This window comes from Garra rufa, chromosome 3, assembly GCF_049309525.1.
Source record: "Garra rufa chromosome 3, GarRuf1.0, whole genome shotgun sequence".
Lineage (NCBI taxonomy): Eukaryota > Metazoa > Chordata > Actinopteri > Cypriniformes > Cyprinidae > Garra > Garra rufa.
This window is the reverse complement of record NC_133363.1, coordinates 50,077,102-50,100,512: the sequence shown is the minus strand read 5'-3', so window position 1 is coordinate 50,100,512 and position 23,411 is coordinate 50,077,102. Positions and strand designations below refer to the sequence as shown.

Genomic DNA, 23,411 nt, shown 5'->3' with positions numbered 1-23,411 from the left:
AGGCGTACAGAACAGGCGAGTTGTGTTGAGTCACAGAAGTGTCATATGTGCTGGGCGAGATGAGTGTGTTTTCAGTAGGTCATCTTGTTGTATGTGTGTGTGCATATGCCCCAGCTGGTGTACATACAACAGGGAAGGGAGAAAAAGCTCTGCTTATAATCCAGCTAAAGCTGGTGAGCCATCTTGGACCAGCAACAAACCAGCTGGTCATAGCAGTTTAAAGTCACGATTAAATGTAAGTAGCACCAGATCTTTTCTTCCATATTGTGACATACATCTTTTGATTAAACCTACAAGGTCAAAAAAAAATAAAAATAACACATGCAGTGATGAATTGTTCACTGTAAGATCTATAACATGCATTTAGAATTTTATTTCATGCCAACTTTAATGTGTTCAAGCTAGGGTTGGGTCGATAGACGATGCCATCGTCCATCACCGATGGCCGATAGACATCACGATACTGAGCCGGCATCGCAATCCTCTGCCCCGCCGCAGCAGCAGCAACCCGCTTGCAAAAACACACACTTAATCACACTATATAGCCAAATGAAATGCATGCTTTCAATTTCCGCATCTTTACATATTTTATTATTATTATTATTATGAGGAAATAATAACAAGGAAGTTGTTTGCGATCACAATACAAATTACAGTGAACTCCAAACGAATTACACGAACTAGTTCGTTTGCATTCATAAATGAGGCACACAAAAACAGCAGAAAAAAATCTAAATAATTTTAATTAAATTAGATTAAATAAACTACACCAAATATGCCCTTTTCATGGTTTTACCATAACGAACAGAGCTTGGAACAAAAAACAAGAGAATATATTTGTTTCCATCGAAATACGAACGTACAGTACAAAGCCTAGTATACATTATAAATAACAGTTTATCATTCAAATACATTGGGAATATGGAAACACTTGGATTTGTGCCGAATTACAGAGGTACGTGAGCCAGTGATGCGCAGGTTGATCCAAAATGAGCAGGTGCCTGCGGTCACCCGCGGTTAGGCCTATGAGTCATCCAAAAATATTTTTAATGATATTCGGGTCGCGGTCGGTCGGGTCGTTTGAAATAAAGATGCCAATTAAACCTTTGTAATTTATATAGTAGGCTACTAGACACTTTTCTATGAAATACATATTGGCTGAATAATATTTACCTTTTGAATGTTGAGCGTTATTAACTGTTGAATAAATGCTGACGCGGGACAAAATGCCAGATTTCCCAACACGCTGAACTGAGCAATGCCATTGTACCATTTTAATAGGCTACTTTTAAACGCATATAGCTCAGTAATGTCAGTTTTATGTATTTTCTGAGAGGGGGTGGGATTTTTGTTGGGAAAGTCGGGGGAGAGACGCACACTTGGATTAGACTGGATAAACACATGCAGCATCTTAATTGTTAAGAAAATGGTATTCCTAATAAATGTCTCGAATATTTTGATTATGTCCAATGCTTCTCTTTCTTTTTGGAATTATTAGACACATTTCACTATGTCTTTTCAAATGCCTAGGTCTGTTTAATTTCCTTAATTATAAAACTTCTAGCTCTATTTTTAAACGTTTATTCAAACAATAATATATAAATTATCTCATGTATATGCTTAACCAGGGATTAAAAACGAATTCCAAGTAAAAACGGTATTTTTCTTTACATTTCCAGAGAGCGAAACGAACGAAATTAAACATTCCTTAATAAATTCAAGGCACTATCATTTCCTTATTCATTTGATACAACTATTATAGCTATACAATTAATATAGGCTATATAAAATAATATTATTTTGGCATATTCGTGATTCCTGAATTTATGAAAACTTCGTTTTGAAGTGCATTCGTTATGTTTGTATAAGAAAATTCCTTAACCTAGCCTATTAAGTTGATTTAATATTCTTGATAATTTTTAGAAGTTAAAAATTAAGAAAAAGGAATTAGCTTGTAGTCTATATATATTTAGGGCTATAGGCTAATCTTTTTCTTAACTTTTATTACACTGTAGATCGAAATAAAATAATTCTTGATCACATTTAACATCGGAGAATCACTGGCATAATGAGTACTTAGAAAACGAAACTATTTAAGTCTGTATAAAGGAAAGACAAAATAAATCACAACAAGAACAATCTGTATTTTTCTTGTAATCAAGAACATTTCTTTTGACAAAATTACCTAATTAATGCCGAATGAAGCATCTCCACCGCATAGCCGCAAATTGGCTAATCGCTGCTGTCAGTCGCCAATATTAAACATGCGGGTCGGGTACAATATTTTCTTTATTTTTTTGCGGTCCGAGTTGCGGGCGGGTTAGATGAAAACGTCAGTCGGGTTCGGGTTATTTATACATTGACCCGCGCATCACTGACGTGAGCCCAACGCCTGGTATTTTTAGTTTCGCTTTATTTTGGTTTCTTAACTTAGTTTCATTCTGAATACCGTTACATTTAAATGATTCGTTTTGGAGTCAGGGTAACTAACTTATAGCTATGTTTATAGTGTTTATAATGTTAATACATAATAATATTTTGCTTGATTTGGTATTATTTCTGATATTACACTTTCTCTCTAAACATTCCGCTGCTCATTAAATGCGTTTGGAGAGAGTGGGTTAAGCAGTGGGTTAAGCAGTAAGCAATCAATGAGAGTGATTTTGAAAAAATCCCGCTCAAATTAAGCACTGGTGGAAACGATGCCATCGTCCATCGCAATGTTTCACATTAGACATCGTACGATGCCAAATTGGTCGACATCGCCCAACCCTAGTTCAAGCTGGTTTGTGAAGCATGGAAGCTGGTTGCCCAGCTAGAAACCAGCTGCCATCTTGAGCTGGATTTCCCAGCAGGTACAGGGACTGTTTTTCTCTCTTTTTCATTCTCTCTCGCTCTCGGCCTGTCTCTCACTTTCATGCTCTCTGAGCACCAGTCCTCTCGCCTGTATCAAGAACACTTTGAGTCAGAGTGTCCCACTGTCCCTCATGGACTTCGGTTTTCTCATGTTTGTTTGGTCTGTTTCCTCTTATAATCCTCTGAATCCTCTCTTCGCCTTCAAAGACTACATTAGTCCTCTGTCTTTTGGTAGTGGAGATAGACACTGGCCTTCTCTCATCTAAATCCTGTAAACTCCCCCTCACTGTGACCTTTGAGCTTATGGAGCGTGTCAGGGTTCAGAGTGACATTTAAAATGAAGCGCTAGATGTTAGCTAAGAGATTTGGTATCAGGGTTTGATTCCAGAAAAGATATCACATTTTTTATCTCTTGTTTGTCTCTTCATCTCAACGATCAGTCAGGTTATATAAAAGCTGGTTGAACACTGGCCTGTTGTGTTACTTTTTAAGTAATAGCAGTATTTTTGGAAGTTATGAAGTGTTTGGATTTTAAGTTTGTGTTGACTTTACAGTTGTTGCTGCAGGCCTTTTTTAAAACTCAGAGCAGCTGTCTAGCTGCAGGGATGTGACCTTTTGACTTTAAGGTCATAAGTCAAGCAGCCTAACCACTTCTGTTTTATAGTTATCAATAAACAAATAAATCCACTTTATCTGATCAAGGATTGCTGTAATTTTCATACTACAGAGAGAATGGTTTTGAGTGGGGCTTTTAAATGTTTCCCCTCAAACTACAGCTTTGGCTAGAAACAAGAGAGAGAAGGTGGAGAATTGGTGAAAGTCAAAAATGAAAGAGTAGAATTACAGTAAAGATTTTTTCAGCTGTCCTAGTCGGGAAATTAGTTTGTTTTTTTCTGGCCTTCCAGCATTTCCACCACAATAATTATATATTTTATTTTGAGAAATTATTTATATTTTATACACATGCACACAGTTTCCTCTGAGGAGGCAACGGAGGCAGTGCCTCCTCAAAAAATTTGATGAGAAAAAAATACATAGTACATAGTACAAAAAGAAAACAATGCAAATATTACAAAATATGACATAAATAATCTAATCTAATATAAATCACTTGTTTTTCTAAAGTAAAACTGTCCAACAGTGACACCAAGCAGGTAAAGTTACAGTGGGAGTCCACGACTCTCGCCTCCCCTGAGACCACTGGGTTTTAACAGACCCCTAAAGCATTCTGTGAGTTTGGTGGGGGGTAATTGAGAATGAATGGGGGAAAGTTAAGTGAGTGGAGGCAGTGCCTCCTTCGCGATATGATTGGATATGACTGGTTATGATCGGCTGTGATTGGTTCATGCAATAAATCCCACCTCTGTGTTTGCAAATGTCTGAATAAACTATATAATGGTGTTAATAGGAAGACTTATTTTAAAAAGTTAGTGAACAACTCTCAAGTCAAAATCAAACTTCAAATGGCCTGAAAAAACATGATGTTTTTTAGTGAGCAATCAGTTCATAAATAATAATATACAGTATATAATTGTTTAAACAAAATTTATATTTTTAATTGTTACTGCCTCGAGTTATTATTTTGTAATAAATGTTAAATGCTTAAAAACACTAAACTGATGAGATTTATACTTGGTTTTAATAAATAGAATAGTCTGTTAATTACATTGTTAATGTAAAAATACAATATAGATTTTCATTCTGGTTGTGTAAATAATGTTTATCTAACCATAACAATGTGACTGGGACATTAATGTAATTTTTTTAAAATGTGAAAAAAATAAAGTAAAAAATATGAGGCCTCCTCGTTTCATATATTGTTTTTATTTGTATTAATTTGCTTAGTTTTGTGTCTTTGTCTATATTGTTTGTTTAAATGTTGAACATACACTGTAAAAAAAATCCATAAAAACATACAATAGCAAGATTTTAGGTTTTACAGATTTAACGTAAATTTACATCTAAATAACGTAATTTTATTAACTGATATAATGTTAATATACCAACCTACTGAAGTACTGAAATCTGCTTTAATTAATTTAACAACATTAGATGTAACATACAACCCTAATGTACACAACTCAAAAGAAACATAGGTATTTAAACGAGAGAGAAAAAATATGAATACAAAAATACAAATGTGAAATGTAATGCAGGGAATTGGCTTGGGAATGTCAATTTACAGTTATTCACTGTAAATTATACATTCTTTTTCACTTCCAACTACCGTAAAATAACAGGTAATTTCCAATACAGTTTTTCACCATATATAGTAGGGGACCTTACTGTTAACCGGTTCAAGTTTTTACTGTAGCATTTTTACAGTCTTTTTTTACAGTCATTAAAATTACAATTATTTTTACACTGTACTGTATATTCATGACTCATTAAATGTCAAGTTTTCTTTTCAATCCACTATTTATAAAATATACATTTTTTAATTTTTCATTTTTAGTAATAGCTGGAAAAATTAGTGACAGCTATCTTCATAAACACACTTTTATGTACTATGTATATTACTATATTCATAAACAACACATTTCTGACATTTTTAACCCACCCTTAATAATAAGACTTTCAAGTTCATTCAACTAAGGCATGCCATTGTAAACACTCAATCACAGAAAACCATAGTTAATAAGTTTGTAAGGCATAACATACACATATACAAGAGCAGCGAATGTAAGATTAAGCAATGCTGCTCGCACTGGCTCCTGGTCAGCCTGCAATCCTTATTTGTATATATTGTTCCTTCCGTGTCCTCAGAGGGAGGTTACAGTCCCCCTACTGTTTGAGTGGGACATTCACTTTCACAATCAGCTTGCATGGACTCATGGAGTCATTCATACATGTGTGGGGTAGATGTGGGCACAGTGGGCAGAGGTAGGAGTTAACCCTCTCAATGAACCATCCATCCATGTGTGACAGCTGTGACAACTAGTGCACCCTAGTGCTGACTCAGTGGAGCCCACAAAGTGGGAGCAGAGTGTTGATCTAAAGGCCGCTGTCAGTTCTCACACACACACATACCACTCATTTCTGCACATCTGACAGTTCTGCGTATTTCAGTTCTGTGTATGTGTGTGTTTAGGATTCTGCTGCGCTCGTGGGAACGCTGCTATATTTAGCTGCCGTGTGAGAACGGGAGACTGAGCTCTGTCCCTCCCTGATCATAAAGCCAGAGCCGAGTAATCGGAACTAAAAGCCTGCCTCTGGAATTAAAGTACTTTTAAAAAAAACCACACGTATCACGTTGTAATGGCAGTTTGTTAGTGTACCGGCACACATGAGCACAATGGGTGGGTGTGGGTGTGAGTGGGAGAGATCACAGGGCGTCACTCCCTGTTCACAGTGGTCATATCCCTTCTTCCTGTCTGGTGTATCCTATTATGTGGTCATCGCCCTACACACACACAAACACACACATACAATTCCGAACGGCAAAGTCAGTGCTGTAGCTGGAATATGATAAGGGTTGTTGATGATAAAAAAAAAAAACTAAAAGCCATATTTTTCTTCACAGTTTCCAAAAGAAGCCAATTGCACATCTGCTGTTGTCAGTGTTTGCCTGTTTTTGGTAGGCGTTGTGCTCAGAGCAGCTTACGTCCTGTGTGTGTGTGTGTGTGTGTGTGTGTGTGTGTGTGTGTGTGTGTGTGTGTGTGTGTGTGTGTGTGTGTGTGTGTGTGTGTGTGTGTGTGTGTGTGATGTCCTTCCGCTGCTGTCCAAGAAGCCTGGTTCCCGTGACACACTCCTGTGGTTTAGCCGGCCTGTTTTGTCTCGCTGCCACTGATGTAACCTTGCTAAATATAACGTGCTGATCACACACACGCATGCGGCGTCTGTTCACCAATAAATGAACATACCATCCTGTCCTCACACAGTCAAGAAACATCCTGACATGGCAGATGTCATTACCAAAACAAAAAAAAAACTTCAATCGTGACTGTTGAATAAGTCCGGAAAAAAGCGGATACACTTTCAGTGTAATTTTGAAATTCTCATCCAGTTTCCTGTCTTTTCGTTTGTTTGTTTCAGCACTTTTTGGTCCATCTGTTATGTCTGTCCTATTTTTACTCCTCTTTGATTTACAGTGCTCTGGCTTGTCCACTGCTCAGATCATTCTCTGTGAAATTATTTTTTTCTAAACTTTTTCTAAACTTCAAAACTTGTCCTGAATAAACCCTGCAATAACTGTCCTATCGTTTTTCAGTAGTCTGTTGTTTTTGCTTTTAATTTTATTCTAAAAAATAAAATAATAATAAATGAGTATTATCATCATCATTGTTCTTGTTGTTTTTTAATAAATATAAATAAATATAAAAATATAAATTGTTGTTTGTGACAAAAATCAACAGATTACACAATCTGCTAATAATAGCACCAATAATAATAATAGAGTATTATTATCATTGTCGTTGTTTAATAAATATGAATAAATATAAAATAAAAAAATAGAAATTGTTTTGTGACATAAGATTGAAATCAACAGATTACAAAAATGTACGTATAATAGCACCAATAATAACAATAATAATAAAGTAGTATCATCATTGTTGTTTTTGTTTAATTAATATGAATGAATATAAAAAAATGTCAAATGTCTAAATTTTTTGTGACATAAAAATAAAATCAACAGATTACAAAATCTACTACTACTACTACTAATAATAATAAAGTATTATTATCATCTTTGTTGTTTAATAAATATAAAATATATATTTTTTTTTTGTGACATAAAATGGAAATCAACAGATTACAAAATCTACTAATAATAGCGGTAATAATATTTAATTATTATTAGTTTTTGTTGCTGTTATTATTATTATTATTATTGTCACCATTATGTACTGGACAGCATGTCCTAAGGCTATATATGGTACCAAGTATTGAATTGAATGAATGAGGAGAATGAGTCTTAGGTACAGCATTTTTTGTCGATTATTTTTGTGTGATGAGGCGTGATTATCGTGCTCAGACTTATTAATAGTTAGGAGGCGGAACTGCAGTCCCGGGTGGCCGTGAGAGTAGGACAGTCACGAGTCAGGAGTATTTTAAATAAGGGAGCAGGCGGAGACGCGCCAGTTCGCGCTGTCAGGGAATTCCGGGGCCGTGCGCTGACGTCAGAAGCGGGCGGCGCTGAGAAAGAAAGAGAGCGTGCGCGTCTGTTCTGCGCGGTTACGTGCACAGCCAGAGCTGTGTCCCTTTAAAAAACCCAGCGCCGCTCACCGCAACTCGATCCCTGCCTTAACTCACAGACACAGCTCTGTGCTCGCTATAGAGAGCGGAGACATACCCAACAACAACATTAAGTATCAGCAATACGCCTTCCGCGGAGAGACACAACAGACGGTTGGCTTCTAAACCGAAGGATTTAAGAAAATAAACGATTTTGAGGATTACTGTTGTTGTTATTGAGCCGGGTCGGACTGCTGTACGCAAGGAGAAGTTACGGATAAACTACGCTCCCGATATTCACCGGTACTGACAGGAATTTTAGTCACACATCGTGTTTTAGCGCTTGTTTTTGTTCTCAGGCAGCGCTGACGCGACGCTTCTATATTTTATTCCCGTATCGTTTATAACAAAAGCGCCGCCTGTAATTCAAGCTTCTTCATATGTGATCACTCATAATTTAATCATTTGACACCTTTCGAGTGTCCTACATCAGACCTCTCGTAAGGAAAACTAAAAGATGTCCTCGTTTGTTCTCCAACAGATCCCGTCTAACTTTTGGGAGCGCTAGTGGAGACGCAAGCTGAACGAGTTTTACTACTAAGGTAAGTCGGCTATCTCTTTTTCTCAGTTGATTTATCATTGTTATCCCCATGGTAAACTCGTGACTACTTCATAGTTAAGTGTTGGCCGTGACTGAAAGAAATTACACTCTTTATAACAGGCTAGCAACAGTCTGTGTGAATGAAAGCGTTGTAGTAACGGTGACCGGAAGATCAGCGCTCATTCCCCACACGCATTAACTCTTTACTACCCACAAACTCATGCTTTTGAGACAATGAATGGCCTTCTGTCTTTGGAGAGATAGTCTTTAGACAAATCAAAGCATGGTTTAATACTTGGGTTGGGCGTTTGATTGTGTAATATATTGCTGTGTTGTGTAAGTTGGGTGTTCAGGCAGAAATTGTTTAGATGTAGGTTGTAAAGTCTCAGTCCCACGTGTGTCCGGTGGAAGGGGGTTGGGTTCACTATGTAAACTGACCTGGCCCATACCCACTGCCCAGTACTGCCTACTTGTGTCAAACAAAGACATTTTTCATTTTAAAAGTAGTAAAACATACTAAAATATAAAGCATTACTTAGCAAAAAAGTTATTTTTCTTTGTTTCTAATATAAATCTTGATGACATTGATGCAGTCATGAGTGTCCAAACATGACAACAAAATAGACTTATTGATAATATTTGAAAACAAAGTTGGTTACAAAACCAGTCAAAAGGAACATCATCTAAAAAAAATAAGCTTTCCACTGATAATGTTTTTTTAGGATAGGACAATATTTGGCCGAGATACAACTATTAATTGAAAATTTTAAATTTGAGTGTGCAAAAAAATCGAAATATTGAGAAAATCACCTTTAAAGTTGTCCAGATTAAGTTCTTAGCGATGCATATGAACAAGTAATTGAACAAGTGAAACCTAACCAAAAAAGAGCATCACTTCATTGACCCATTTATGTGTGTGTGTGATTGCAATGTGATCCACTGCTCTTTGTTTGACACGGGAGGGCAGGGCTCCACTGCAGGGATGTGCCGAGCTGGGCAGTCTCATAAAGCTGAATGGATTGCCTCAGCCTGCTCGTGCTGAACTGAATGCGTCTGTCTGAAAGGAAATCATTTGCATCATTTTCTACTACAACAAGCCTCTAGCCCTGCCTGGGGGTGGGGTGTTTTTTCTCTCGGCGTTTGCATGTGCGTTCAAACATATTCCGGTTGCCTGGGTTAAGGGAATATTTGTGTTGACGTCGAATAAACATCGCTGACAGCGTGTAAAATTACAGTGAAACAGGTGTTTGTTGTGCGAGCGTGTCTGGGGGGCGAGTTGGGACACTCTGCATTTTACGGGTGGTCATAAACACCCGTGGAAGTAAATACGAGGTATATAAGGGACAGGAAGATCCCTTTGAAGATCAACTTCCGATCAATTAGCACAACTGACATGAAAACAGAGAGGCTGCATTTGTTCGCTTTGAAGTTGTGGGTTGTAAATTTCGAGAGTGCAGCAGCTGCCGAGACTCAGTCCTCCTCAGACCAGCGGGTGTTTTGAATCAGCCGCTTCATTGCAGCATCACTGCCCCTTTATTGTGACGGCATAACCCTGTGTTAAAGCTATAGGCCAGACTACAAAAGAAGTGTGTATAACTGTGTATGAGAGCAATATTTGAGTAGCGATCTTCTCATTACTTGAGTTACAACAGAACATTCACCAGGGTGTGTTTGCGGTTTGAATTTGACCCTAACAGGTGGAGTAAAAAGAGAAGAATGGTGTAGGTTGCACATTTCGTGTGTGAGCGTGTGAATGAATGAATGATGATGTATCACATAGGTCAGTGGGCTTGCTGGAGTGCTTAGTCAACGTACGCTTATCACGGTAGCCATTTGACAGTGATGATGAAAGAGAGCCTGGCTTACGTGAGTGTGGTTATACTGGTATTTCAGGATCGTCCAAATGAAAAAAAAAAAGTTGTAGGCTTCAAAGTCCTCCTCGTTCATTCCATTGAGCTCTAACGGTTGTGTGTGGGAGTTTTTCCCATGTTAGGGACTGTACTTTTGTGGTAAAAGGAAGTGGCAAGTTAGAGGAATTTTACAAGAGAAAGTGTGCGAGCCTGTGAATGTGTGTTGTTATTAGGTGGTGTATTTAAAGTCAAGGAGAAAGAAAAGGGTTTAATACTGTCTGACACCACATTTTTTCCTCTCTGACTGGTTTATTTTTTCCTTTGTCACTTTGCTGGTCTGTTATCTCACATTTTGGCAGAAAACCAGAGTTAGGGGAAAAGGGAAAGTGAGTAAAAGAAAAAGAGGGGTGGTGAAACTATAGTAGGAGTGGTTGAGAGGAATGAAGAGAGGGAGAGAGAGAGTAGTGGAAAACAAAAAAGATCAGTCATGTTTCTGTGACTCAGTCAGATGTTTTTTGGATAGAGTGAGCAGCCAGGATGCAACACGCTGATCATTGATGTGCGTCATAACGTAGGGGGGAGACATGACTGAGGAGGGATTATTTCCCTGTATTGCAAACATCTTTGTTTGTCTCTAGAGCACATTAAAGTCAAAATTTCCATCTATTTATGGTCAAAAGCTTTTATCATATTTCAATTAGACTCTGAAATATTTTAGATGCCAGACGTGGCTCTTCATCCCGCTCGGCTGGATCCCTCTCCAACTTTGCGAGCGTCAGACGGGAGCACTTCCGTACACCAAGGCAACTGGTTGCCATGGCAACTCCAAGATCTAGCTTGTTTGTGATTTATCCTTTTTGTTACTAATAACCTATAAGTGTGCCTGTTTTGTTGGTGTCTAATGCACTTGCTTCTGGGAAACGAGGAGTTTGAATGTGGGAGGGGACTTTTGGGGGCTAATGAACCACACAAACAAGTCAGAGAGACTGATGTTCAAGGTTTGACTGTTCCAGTAATGAAAAGCTTGCTCTTTTTGATGGCTACGGAGAAAGGTCATTTCTAGTACATTGTATTCATAATGTTAAAAGAGAATGAAAGAGCGAACTCGTGTTTCCTGACATCTCACAATGACACATTTGTACAGTCTGTGCAACTGAGCGCATTAAAAGTTTTTCTTGCAGATGGCTGTGCAGACACACTCCAGACTTTCATGTCTAGCAGACGTTCGCACACTGAGTCACTGCCATTCACGCACAGCACCCGTCTTTCAGCTTTTTTGCCATTTGGGCCATGTCTGTTGTGTAACGTGCTGGCACGTCAGTCACTCTTTCTGTTCCTTAAAAGTTTTACTCTAGTTCTCAGAAGAACTGTTACACAAGTTGACCAACAGCGGTACGGGTATAACCCAGACAGAATGATATCAGGAACATCTGCCTCATAGGACAGGATGAGAAACTAGACCAATATTTGCTTTCATTTTTTTTGGGCCATTCATAAATACGTACACACACAGAACATGTTCCACAGGATGTTACATCATTCCCCTCATCAGTCCCTTTTAAGACACCCTCCCCTCCTTTGAGAGGCCCACTTCCTGTTGCTCTGACGACGACTTCCTGTCTTATAACATCGGTTCTCCTTTCTTTAATCTCACATGCTGGTATGTTCACAATCACAGACAAGCACAAAAGCAGAATTTTCCCTGGCTATCAAGATATCATAGGTCTGATTAGGGGTGGGCGGTACACCGGTGTCATAGTCAGCACCGGTGTGACATTGCGCCACGACATGGATTTTCTAATACCGTCAATACCGTAATCAATTATGTGCCTTGAATGGCTGCATTTACATCAATAATAGCTCATTCTAAATAATAAGGCATTAAATTTTCTACAAACGTTCAGTTGTGGTCTGAATACCTGTCCTTATACTATATATCTTGTTGTAAATAAAAAGTAAAATATATTCGTATCAGCTTTGCAGGTGGTAGGTAAAAGGGGAGTGGCCATTAAACGACTGGTGAAACATCGCGAAGAAAAGTTGGGCCTGTAGCCTATACCAGAGGCGGAGTGGCAATCGGGACGACCGAGACTTTTCCCAGTCGGCCGGCCGAAGGATTTACACAGCGGGTCACAAATTGAGCGGGCGCAAGGCGAACGCGACCGGCCTGAGCTTATTAGAATCATTGACGTTACTAAATTGTCCACGAATAGCGGCCAAATACTCTCACATACATACTCCCCCTAAACGCCCAACCAGTATTTATATCAGTTGCATGTCCTTGCATGATGCTTGAAATTTCCATCCAATCACAAAGCTCTTTCTAGAATGCTCTTAGTTCTATAGTTCCTTACAGGCCCGCAAATATTCTAATATTGTATATAATTTTCGCACTTTCAATATGCAGGGTATAGAAATCGCATTTAAATGAGTGTTTGCGCTGTTTACTTTTACTTTCGATTTTGCGATAACGCACACTAAAGGGAGCAGCACATCTTATAATAGATATTTGTTAGTGAGTACAAGATTGCAGCAAATCCTCCAGTCTATTTTTGTCATCACTCTTTACTTTCGACCCGTGATCATTGGAATCTAAAGGTCATTGTACACTGAGTCCGATTTTCGTATGTGTTTTTTTTGTTTGTTTTCTCATATTCGCCATCCTTATCAAAATGCTTATTATGGAGCAAAAATGCAGAAAATCAAACACGATCCGAATTTTTTTTTTTATGACGGACGAAAGTTTCAGAGGTGGTGTGTAAACTCGATTAACATAACCTGTATTTTTTTTTTTACATGCAAAAATCTTGGATGGAAATTTCGTACTCATGTGTGCAACGACATTAACTCCAGCAGCTCGAGTTGGATACAGGGTTGCCAAGTCCGCGTTTTTTTCCCCACAGAATTGGTCTACTTTTAAACTTGCCATGGGTTGATTTCCCCCAGTTATTTAAAGGTTTTAAATATTGCAGAAATTAAATTTCAATAAAACATATTTTTTGTTTTGTTGTACACTGTTAAGTAAGATCTTGTTTTTTTTTGCAAAATAAATGTGTTGAGAATGCATAATACTCTCCCATGTCTCTTTTTGATAAGGATACCTACCATTTACTTATTATATTATAAAAATATTAACTTTATTCACATACCAAAGGGACAGGACAGGCTACTCCTCCCAAAATGTACCAAAAAAAAGTAATAACGTGATATTATACCGTCACCGTTCAAAAGATGAAAAGTACTGTGATATTAATTTTAGGTCATATCGCCCACCCCTAGGTCTGATCACATACTTTTTTTTGTTAAACTGTTCAAAGAGAATGTTTCTGAAGTTGAAACACAGGTCATGTAGTCGGAATGAAATGGAAAAGAGTTTGCTTAAACTCCATCCCCTTTTTTACAATTGATTGCAAGACCTGCTTCAATCCAATCAACAACCGATAGATAGAACCAAGTCCCCACTAGGGCTGTCATGATTCCTTGTTTTAATTAGAGTACTCAATTTAAAAAAAAAAAAAAAAAATCATAAATTGAATTTTACTTGTGTCAAGAAAACGGCAAAATATCGGAAGTGGTGCATTCCACGGCTGAGAATCCATGAAACGATCCATCAAACTCTAGAATCCTCAAAATCTTATCGCTGCATATTGTTGATTTTGTGAGTCTGGGTCTTTTATTATCTGGGAATGCAACGTGCACCATTTCATCAGATTTGTAAGGTTAAATCATTTATAAACCCACGCAAACACAGGAGAATACATCAATGTCTTTCTCAATATGCTAACTGTTCATCGTAACTTCAAAATAAAAGCTAAAACCCTCACTCTACACATTTTGATGTCCACATATGCAAGAAGTTACATAGCTGTAACAGTTCTGTTGTTAAAAAATGGCTAGGTATCAAAGATTAAGTGGACATTTGAATGTTAAACTAAATGTTTAGTCAATATTTAGCAAGAATTAGATCGCGCAAGAAAAATGTAAAAACAATCGTCAGGCCGTTGGTAATGATAATGCGTAATGAACGTTAACTCTGTTGTTTATAATACATAAACGTAATACGTATACATAATGCATATTTTTACAGTTTTGTTTAATCAAACCATACGATTACTTGCTTTTGATACTTTATTTGAACTAATTATTATTGCCTCATTGCTATTATATATGTTTAAGTAATTTCAAAGGCTATTGTTCGCTTAGGCCTGTTTTCATTACTACAAAAAAATTTTTATAATTATCAGATTACTCGATTAATTTTCAGAATAATAGACAGATTACTCGATTACCAAAATAGTGACAGCCCTAGTCCCTAGTCCCCACCATACATTTTTCCAATAATCTGTGATTACACAAAATCACTTTCTTAATGCACATTTTTCTTGAAGCCTACTCACTCCATTTCTGAAACTAAAGACAGAAGTCAATTTTCTGAATCTAATTAACTTCCAACAGATAAAATCAAGTCCCACACGACATACTTTTGTTTGTTTTTCAATCAATATCCTTTCATTTAGAAATATGATGCGTTACAGAAGCAAAATGGCTTGTAAACTGTTTCATGTTGACTTTTCCTTTTATGAGTAATATCAGTGTCAGTAATACACCTCATTCAAGGTAATGACTAAAGGTTTATTCTCAGCAGTGCTTACCACAGTGACACGATAGTTGTTTACTCTGAACAGGACATGACCACTAGAGTTACTAAGAAAAGCATCATGTTTCTCTTTGTGTCAACTCAAAGAGAAAGAACAGAGAACTGAGGCCTGAATTCAAGAGTCATATTCGTAAAAATTGCTGATTTTGGTGTCATGTCAGGAATGAGTGAGTATTCAGATTAGGGTCACCTGAGTTCTTCCCCCTTCTAGTAAGACAGCTTTCTGAGCACTTTTATACACCGCCAATGTGCCCTGGTTTATATATTAGCCTACATATTTATTCATTAACAGCTGATACCAGATGGACGACATTTTAGTGCTTAAGTGTCAATATCATATTGATGCCTGTGATGTTAGCACTTCTCTTCATGCGCTTCATCCAGATGGATTTATCATCTGTCTAGCAACCGCAAATCAGGGGTGTTGAACTGGGTCGAGGGCGATGACATGAAAACGAGAGCAGGGGAGACAATCATGGTCTGTGCGTAGAAGCCAGTTGTGACACACTGAAAGCATAATGGGGCCAGTCGTGAAAGTTTTTATTGTAATGTTATTTTTGGAAGGGTAGTGCAAGGTTGAGGAAGGGTTGTAGCAGAGTTACAGACATAGAGAAGCGAGCACTGTGTGTGTCCTCAGCTGAACTCACTCTCGGGATCAGGATGTACACTCTGTTGAGTGTGGAGGCTTTGAGTGTGGGCTTGGAAGGCAGCGACGCCATCGTGACGACTCAGCCTTGCATCATTGGCAGAGGCAGACACACAAACACACATAGAGGGAAGGGAACAGACGCAATCCTACTGTGACGTTGTGCTTCCTTGTGCCTCTGTGTTTGTGATCTCTATCTGAGGTGGGTTATATAATGGCCAAATCTGAGCACTCACCCACAGGCCCTTCCGCTGGCCCCCTTTGCTCACCGAGGAACATTCCAGCTCTCCCATTTCCCCTGTTCTTCTCATCTATCTATCTTTATCACCGATCTGTTCTCCCTCTCTTGGCCTAATTCCTTGACTCCATTCCATGTCATTCTTTTCTGCATACTCGCACGATCAGCTGTTTTGGCTCTCCGAGTAGCTTGTGGTAGTTTCTGGCGGGAATGAGGACACTGACGTCATGCTGGAAGATGACATCATTCGCACGATCCGTGGCACTATTTTAAAATGGAATTGTTTCACATTGCCATGTAATTGATGTCAGCCCCACATCTATTCAAAAGTGAATCATAACCTGAATAATTTTTTTTAAAGGGTACTCGTCACTTTAGACGTCATATCTTTTGGTCCAGCTGTATGGTTTGTTAGTTCTCAAGGTGATTTCCTGAATCAGGCCTGGACAGTGTTGGTTGTAAACACCCACGTACGTGGCCTTCGTTTGGTTTGGTGTTTTTAGGCATTGATCTGGTAAGTGTGACGACCAAGCCAGTGACTGGAATAGTTGTTTGATGTTTGTTGTCATGGGGAATTTTAACAAGCTGAGGGGCGACGTGGGGGTGAATGGGGAAATTTTTTATATTATGATATCATCGCTGGAACATTTGATTTTAAAGTGATTTGAACTTTAAATTACTTTTAAAAGAGTTTTTGAAGTATGAGTAAATACTCATGATGATATTTCTAAAAAAAAAAAAAAAAAGTTGGCTAAAACATGAAAGCGAATAGAGATGCGATGTCTTACAATAAACCAATAACCACACAACCGCGTGTACTCTTATAATCAATTGGACCGCAAGCCACCTGTTTTCTCCTGTCTGATCGGCGTCGGCGAGTTTCGGATTCCCCGGTTTGGTGAAACATTAAAAAACCCCACTGTAATTTTACAGTTTGTATGTTTTGCATCCAAAACAACGCACTGTGACAGATTTCGATGACGGCACACTTTCAGAAATTCCCTAAGCTGTCACCGAGGTGGGCGTCCCCCCGATCACCTGACCGTAAAGAGTGTGCGAGAGAAGGGGGCAGAGTCTGGCTTGTGGGGTAAGCCCTTTTCCATGGTTGAGTCATGGGAGTTCCCCGGTTACACAGCAGACAGCTAGCTGTTATCAGACCTAGTGTGTGTTTCGATTCATCTCCTTTGCAATAATAAGGATCAGTTTCGGGTGCTGTATTGTTTCCACATTACTAGAAATCGATAATACTAGTAATCCAAACAACATGTTCTCGTAAAAGCAAGCTGTTGCAGTATGATTTCTCATTCTGTGTGAAATCAGGAAATGTAGTATGGAGAAGTTTCAGTTTGCATTTGTGTTATTATACTATGAATGTACACTGAAAGCCACTGTCCACTGTCTACCTGAACATTTTTTTTTTGGCGAAGGACCTCCAGTTGAACATTGCAAATAATTAGGTTTTTAGTAGGGCTGCCCCCTAAGATAGACGCCAAATCCACAGGAAGTAGCGAAGTCACACAGTTCTTGAGGGACAGATTGTTAACGACTGATCTATGTGGTAATACAGTATATTGGGCAGGACATCCAAACATTCACCTATATCATTCATCAACCTCAAATATGGCTTATCATCTGGAATATGCAAGTAGTAGCAACATTGTGCTTTTGTAAAATAATAAATGCAAACCGGATTTGCTTTCTGCCACCTCTGTGAACTTGAGCGTGTCAAAAAAAAAAAATGAAACCGAAAGTGTGTATACTTGCCTTACTGACATGAAATATATATCTATAGAGAGCAGAATGTCTACTTTTAAATGAACCAATTCAAAACAAATGTGAAATGTTTATCAGTAGGTGGCTGCAGAGATCCACTATTTGATATTTGACCACCTGAAAGATATCTTTTCACAAGTTTTTATATCTACATATTATGAAACACACAGGACTACATTTGGAGACCATAAAAACTGCTCTCTTGTAATTTGTCAAATAAAAAATAAAAACATTTGCTGTTTTTGCATTCTTATGTTCATGAGTGTGATTCCAAAACGAAGACTGCATAAGGGTTAAGTAAAAAAAGGACTAGTTAATCAATAAATTACTAAAATGTTAATGCAGCCTTCTTACTGTTTTTCTCTGACACATTCATAATCATTACTTCTGCTGGTGTGCTATGGCAAGATTTATGCGTGTGCTTAAGCGCTTATTAGGCTATACAGGCAATTAAAGGCTCAATATTATGATTTCAATTGTTTATTATAAATGTACATTTTTGTATAAATGTAAATGATTACTCAACTAATCGCCTAAAATGAAATCCTTAGTCAAGGGCAGCCCTAGTTTTTGTTTCACTGAAACTGGTTTAGGGTCACACTATATTTGGCAGATTCACTGCTGAAGATCCTTGGTTTATTGTGTGTAAGTGCCTGTTTTATACAAAGTTTTTCTCTTGTGCTAGTATGAACATGCACATACCAACCACTGAAAACACTTTCTACTTTCTATAAACCCATCAATGCCACCTTTATTTCTCATTGGGTGTTTTGCCCAAGCCACAGTTTTCACATGTGATAGTTGGCTTTCCACATCGATACTTCTCTATGAGAGCCAGGCCTCTGTTTATTCAGACATCTCCCCACAATAACTCTCACCATTGTGTGTGAGAGACAGTATCACGGATTTCCTCTCACTGTTGTCCTGCTCGCCGCCCAAGAGCTCCCAGTGTTGCAGACATGTTTAGTTTCGTTCTTCATTACAACTGACATTTCATAGTTACTATTAAATAAATACATTTTTTTATTTATTTAGAATGCATTTGGAACATATGAAATATTTTTATTCATTATTGTGCTCCTAATAAAGGATTTTCAGTTTCCAGACTCTGGAGTCATTTTTGACACCCTGTCAATGACAGGTTATTGATGGCACAGCTGCGAAGCCTGGCAGTGTTCACAGCGCTTGTCCTGATTGGATGGAATGAAGCCAATGTAAAAGATCAGGAACACAAATGAGAGTTAAGTCAAACTAAATGCTGATTATTACCTCTTCTTCTCCCTCTACAGCAATCTACATCTGAGTCGGCTGAGATGATCAACTGTTGGTGCTAAACTCGAACTCTTCAGACGTTTGAGAAGTGGTGCTAGATGCTTATTTAACAGGTAATGTGTGTGTGTGTGTGTGTGTGCGTGTGTGTGTGTGTGTGTGTGTGTGTGTGTGTGTGTGTGTGTGTGTGTGTGTGTAAATATGCAGAAACTGTTCTAAGAATGCAATGCAATGCACTGCAGGGTCATGATTATTTCAGTCCCCTCTAGCAGCTAATTCCAGAGTTCCTGAAATATCACAGAAGCCTTTTAATAGTGCAAGACCATGAGCCAGAGAGGAGTGGGTGGGCTCCTGTGCACTGCAGACTCAAAATACTGTACACACACATACACTGACGGTCTGACTAAACCTGCTGAGCAATGAATAGCTCACACACACTGTATCCAAACAATCTCTGAATATTGCCACATATTTCTCTTTAGACTAATTCATGCCTCATGACCAAAATTGCAGCTTAAAGACTGTGTTGATGTATTAAAGGCTTGTGAATTTCATCAGCAAGTGTTACACTGCATGTTGAGTTTATAGCTCAGGACTAACCGATCAGGTTATACAACATTTTATGGATGACCAGTTTTGCATCTGTGGCCTGAATAATTGTATAAGAAGTGTGTATTTACTTTGTGCTATAGAAAGAGAAAGCCTGTGTGTGCGTGTCACACTTGAAACGCTTTAGCCAAGGCCATAATTAGTGTGCGCTAGGCGTCCTTTGCTGTATGGGTATATATGCGCGTGCCAAGCAATTTCAATCGGGTGTGTGTGCACGCTTGCCAATATTTGTGCATCCAGCGCGCGTTCTGTGTTCCATGTGTGTTCAGAATGCGTGGGAAGCTCAGTGTGTTTGCATGCGTGGGTGTTTCATGGGAGCACAGCCGGTCTTCTCACTTTGGTGTCTCCCTAAAGAACACTTTAATTTTAGACCCGTCTTTTTTCCCTAATCTGTCCATCCATCCTGCTCGAGCCTTCTGCTGTTCCTTTCCTCCCTCCACCCCTTGCTCTTTCTTTCTATCCCTTCCTCTCTCCATCACGCCTGGCCTAATGAGATTAACCTCAGTGTCTCTCTTGTCACAGACACACACTCATACACATGCAAATAATCAAACTCAAGCAACACAACACAAGTACACACACTCCTTTATGTACACATGCACACAGACACCGCTGGCTTAACTCCAGGGCTTTGCTCTGCTCGTCCCCTCCCCTCCCCTCCCTCCCATCACTCTCACCCTCTGCCAAGAGGCCCTAGGAAGGGTTATAATGACCTCAGTGTACTCACCCTACAGGTGAACTCCCACAAGCCCATCTGTGCACCCTTTTCTCCCATTAGAATACAGAAAAGCACTGCCCCCTACAGGCAGCAAGTGGCACTAGCGTTCTGGAGGGTTCCTTTGTTATTAGCTGCCTTCAGGCCAAACACTCATACAGACTACAAAGGATGTGTTTTCCCCCTGTGTTTAATGGATTTGGCAGTTATTTGTGCCTCACCCCCTTATGTCCGATCTCTTCTCTTTTCTTTCTCTCTCCAGTTGGCAGGAGTAGCAGTAAACAGCTTCTCCTTCGTGTTGGTGAGTGGCCCTCTCTGTTTTGCAGTGGAGGGCTTCACACTCACAGCTAGTGTGGTGAGTAACCATGTGTTCTGTTCTCTTGGTAGAGTGTAGCACTGAACAGTAATTTTTATCAAGAAGAATATTTGCTGCTTGTTAGCATACATGACATTATTTTATACACCTTTGTGTTTTCAATGTTAACCTGAATTAAAAATTAATTAAAAATATATATAAAAAAAAAAAAAACAGCTATTGATAAAATAAGCCAAGACTTTGAAGGCAGCATAATGCTTTAGTAGTTAAATAGTTAAGTTTCACAACCACCTCACTACATACTAAACTCGTGTAGTAAACTAAATTGTATTTGTTTATTGTCTAGGCTGGATGCATCACACAGCAGATCAGTTCTCCGGGTGCAGCACACGGGACCCTTTTTCTCTGGACGGACTCAACCGGGGACCATGGGCTTCCGTGGGCAGCCGCGCCTGGCCACCTCCCTCCAGGTAATATACCTCACGATCCGGGCCGCATCATGCTTTGTGACTTCGCTGATAAAGTTGTGCACACCAAGCTATAAAAAGGAATGATCAAAGCAAAACCTTGTTTTCTTACCTCTTGACAGGTGCTTACCAGGTGTCAATCAGCACCAGTTCCTCCCCCATATGCCACCCAGTCACATGACGGGGCTAAATCATCCTAGTAAATTCTTAAACAATGGGTGAGTATTTCTCAAGCTTTGTTGTTGTTTTACAAATACTTCTGGCAAAAGTTTGTTAATGTGTCCTTGTATTTCCAGCCCCTTACATCGAGGAGATAAGCAAGACCTGTCTCAGGCTTTGTTGCCAGGATTACAAAGGATGCCCCCTGCTCCTCCCAGGCCTTGGGAACCAACCAGAACTGGCCAGGGATATGAGCCATTGCCTGGTGATAACCACAACCGACTGCACAATGGCTACAATGCAGGACCTCCTGCACACCTCACAGCTCGAGCCAGTCAGCTGCTGAAGGTGATTATTGACCTTATATTTCAAAACTGTACCTTTTATATGCTCTCAAAATCTGTATTTTTAAATCTGTGAAAGACTAGCTTTACATTACACTGCATTTAATTGAATAGCGCTTTTAACTGTGTTCTGTGGTTGAGAGTACTTTCGCCAACTACTTTCTCATTTTTTCCAAAAGTATGGTGCTCCTCATCCTCAGCTCCCAGCCCATGGCTCGCGGCCCATGCCTCAATTACCTGATATGTGGACTCAACCTCAGACTCAGCAGCAACCCAGGGGACCTCACTCTCATTCTGGACAGTTAAAACGTCCTGGACCCCCTCTGGCAGAGCACTCTGTTATTCAGCAGACCCCTGCTCCAACTCTGCACCGGCCCATGGAGGACTGCCCCAGTCCAAACAAGAGAAAGAAGAGCTCTGGGTCTGAACAGGTTAGTTGAGAGCATCTCGTGTCTTTTTATGTCCTCATCTCAGCATTTTTTTTTTGTCCTAAAACATGCCTTTAACAAGTGTTCTAAAAAGCTCTTTTTTTACTGTTTCTTATGGCAGACTCCTCGTTCAGCCCCGCGGCTTGTACCTGGTCCACTTATACATTTCAATCAGCAGGCATCCTCCAACTACCCCCCACCCAAACCTGGCTTATGGAACCCAATGCACAAAGGAGGAGCACCATGGAACTTGAATGAACACAAAAGCGGACCCATCGATTTTCAGGTCAGTCATTGCTGATCTGAAGGTTAATATTTAATCATATTTTCCTGTATTCTGTCTGACAGTTTAATATATTGCATAATCTGTGATTACCACTAGCTTTCACTTTTAACCTTACGCGGCCCACACACTACACAATTTTAGCCCTGATTTTTCACTTGCCAATGGAGATTACGACAAAAGCCAGAAATCAGGTGTAAATCCATTTAGCAGGTTAAATATCTAGACCTGTCTGTAATCCAAGTCCAGTAATGTGAAATGAGTTTTAACTGACAATAACAATCAACAGTAAAGAACAGCAGTCCAACAACTTTGAAAGTCATGTAGTGTGTCAGTGTTATTACTAACATTGAGTCTTCCCAATTCCATTTCTTTATTTACAGGATTCAGCTAAGTCAGGAACTGGAAGTTTCCACTATAAACCGCCTCCCTTGAATCCATCAACCATGTCTTCACCCGCCATTCCCAACACAAGAGGCAACGAAGAAAGCAGGGGTCCTCCACCACAGTCCCACAAGACTGCTCAGTCTCTGGGACCACCTTCACTGAACCCTCACATTCACCATTCAACATACTCCTACCCCAAAAGCAGACCTTCAGCCCAGACCCAAGGGGAACCACATGGTACTACTCCACAAAGAAGACATGATTCTGGAGTGAGTTCTTTGGATAACCAGGCTCCACCACCACCTAAATCCTCATCATCCCCACGGACAGACAGAGAGCGCCCTGCACCCTCACCAGCAAACGACACCTCTGTGCCTTACAGTCACCCCCAATTCCAGCCTCACCCAGGGCTGGTCCATTCCAGCCCACCAGCCAACAGCCAGGACCAGGCCACAGTACCTCAGCACAACCCCCATAAACCCTGGAGAAACCAGGTAACACAAAACCTCTCTAATCTACACAAACAGATCTAACTTAAAATTTAAAAATTACTGGCTGTTTAATATTAGTAAATAGTATGTTACACAATACTACTGTAATATATAAATGTTATCAGTAGTTAACATTTTATGTCATTT

At 39.3% G+C, this 23,411-nt stretch overlaps 1 protein-coding gene across 1 annotated transcript in view; it reads left to right on the top strand.

Moving 5' to 3' along the window:
- The first annotated feature begins 8,571 nt into the window (after positions 1–8,571).
- kdm6ba (lysine (K)-specific demethylase 6B, a) overlaps positions 8,572–23,411 on the top strand; it is a 29,153-nt gene continuing 14,313 nt past the window's right edge. Inside the window, exons 1-9 of the mRNA XM_073836329.1 lie at positions 8,572–8,633; positions 19,086–19,181; positions 20,652–20,744; positions 21,052–21,175; positions 21,295–21,390; positions 21,469–21,679; positions 21,855–22,106; positions 22,225–22,389; positions 22,770–23,267. Coding sequence (XP_073692430.1) covers positions 21,057–21,175; positions 21,295–21,390; positions 21,469–21,679; positions 21,855–22,106; positions 22,225–22,389; positions 22,770–23,267 — 1,341 coding nt within the window. The 5' untranslated portion in view covers positions 8,572–8,633; positions 19,086–19,181; positions 20,652–20,744; positions 21,052–21,056. The remainder of the gene's footprint in view (positions 8,634–19,085; positions 19,182–20,651; positions 20,745–21,051; positions 21,176–21,294; positions 21,391–21,468; positions 21,680–21,854; positions 22,107–22,224; positions 22,390–22,769; positions 23,268–23,411) is intronic.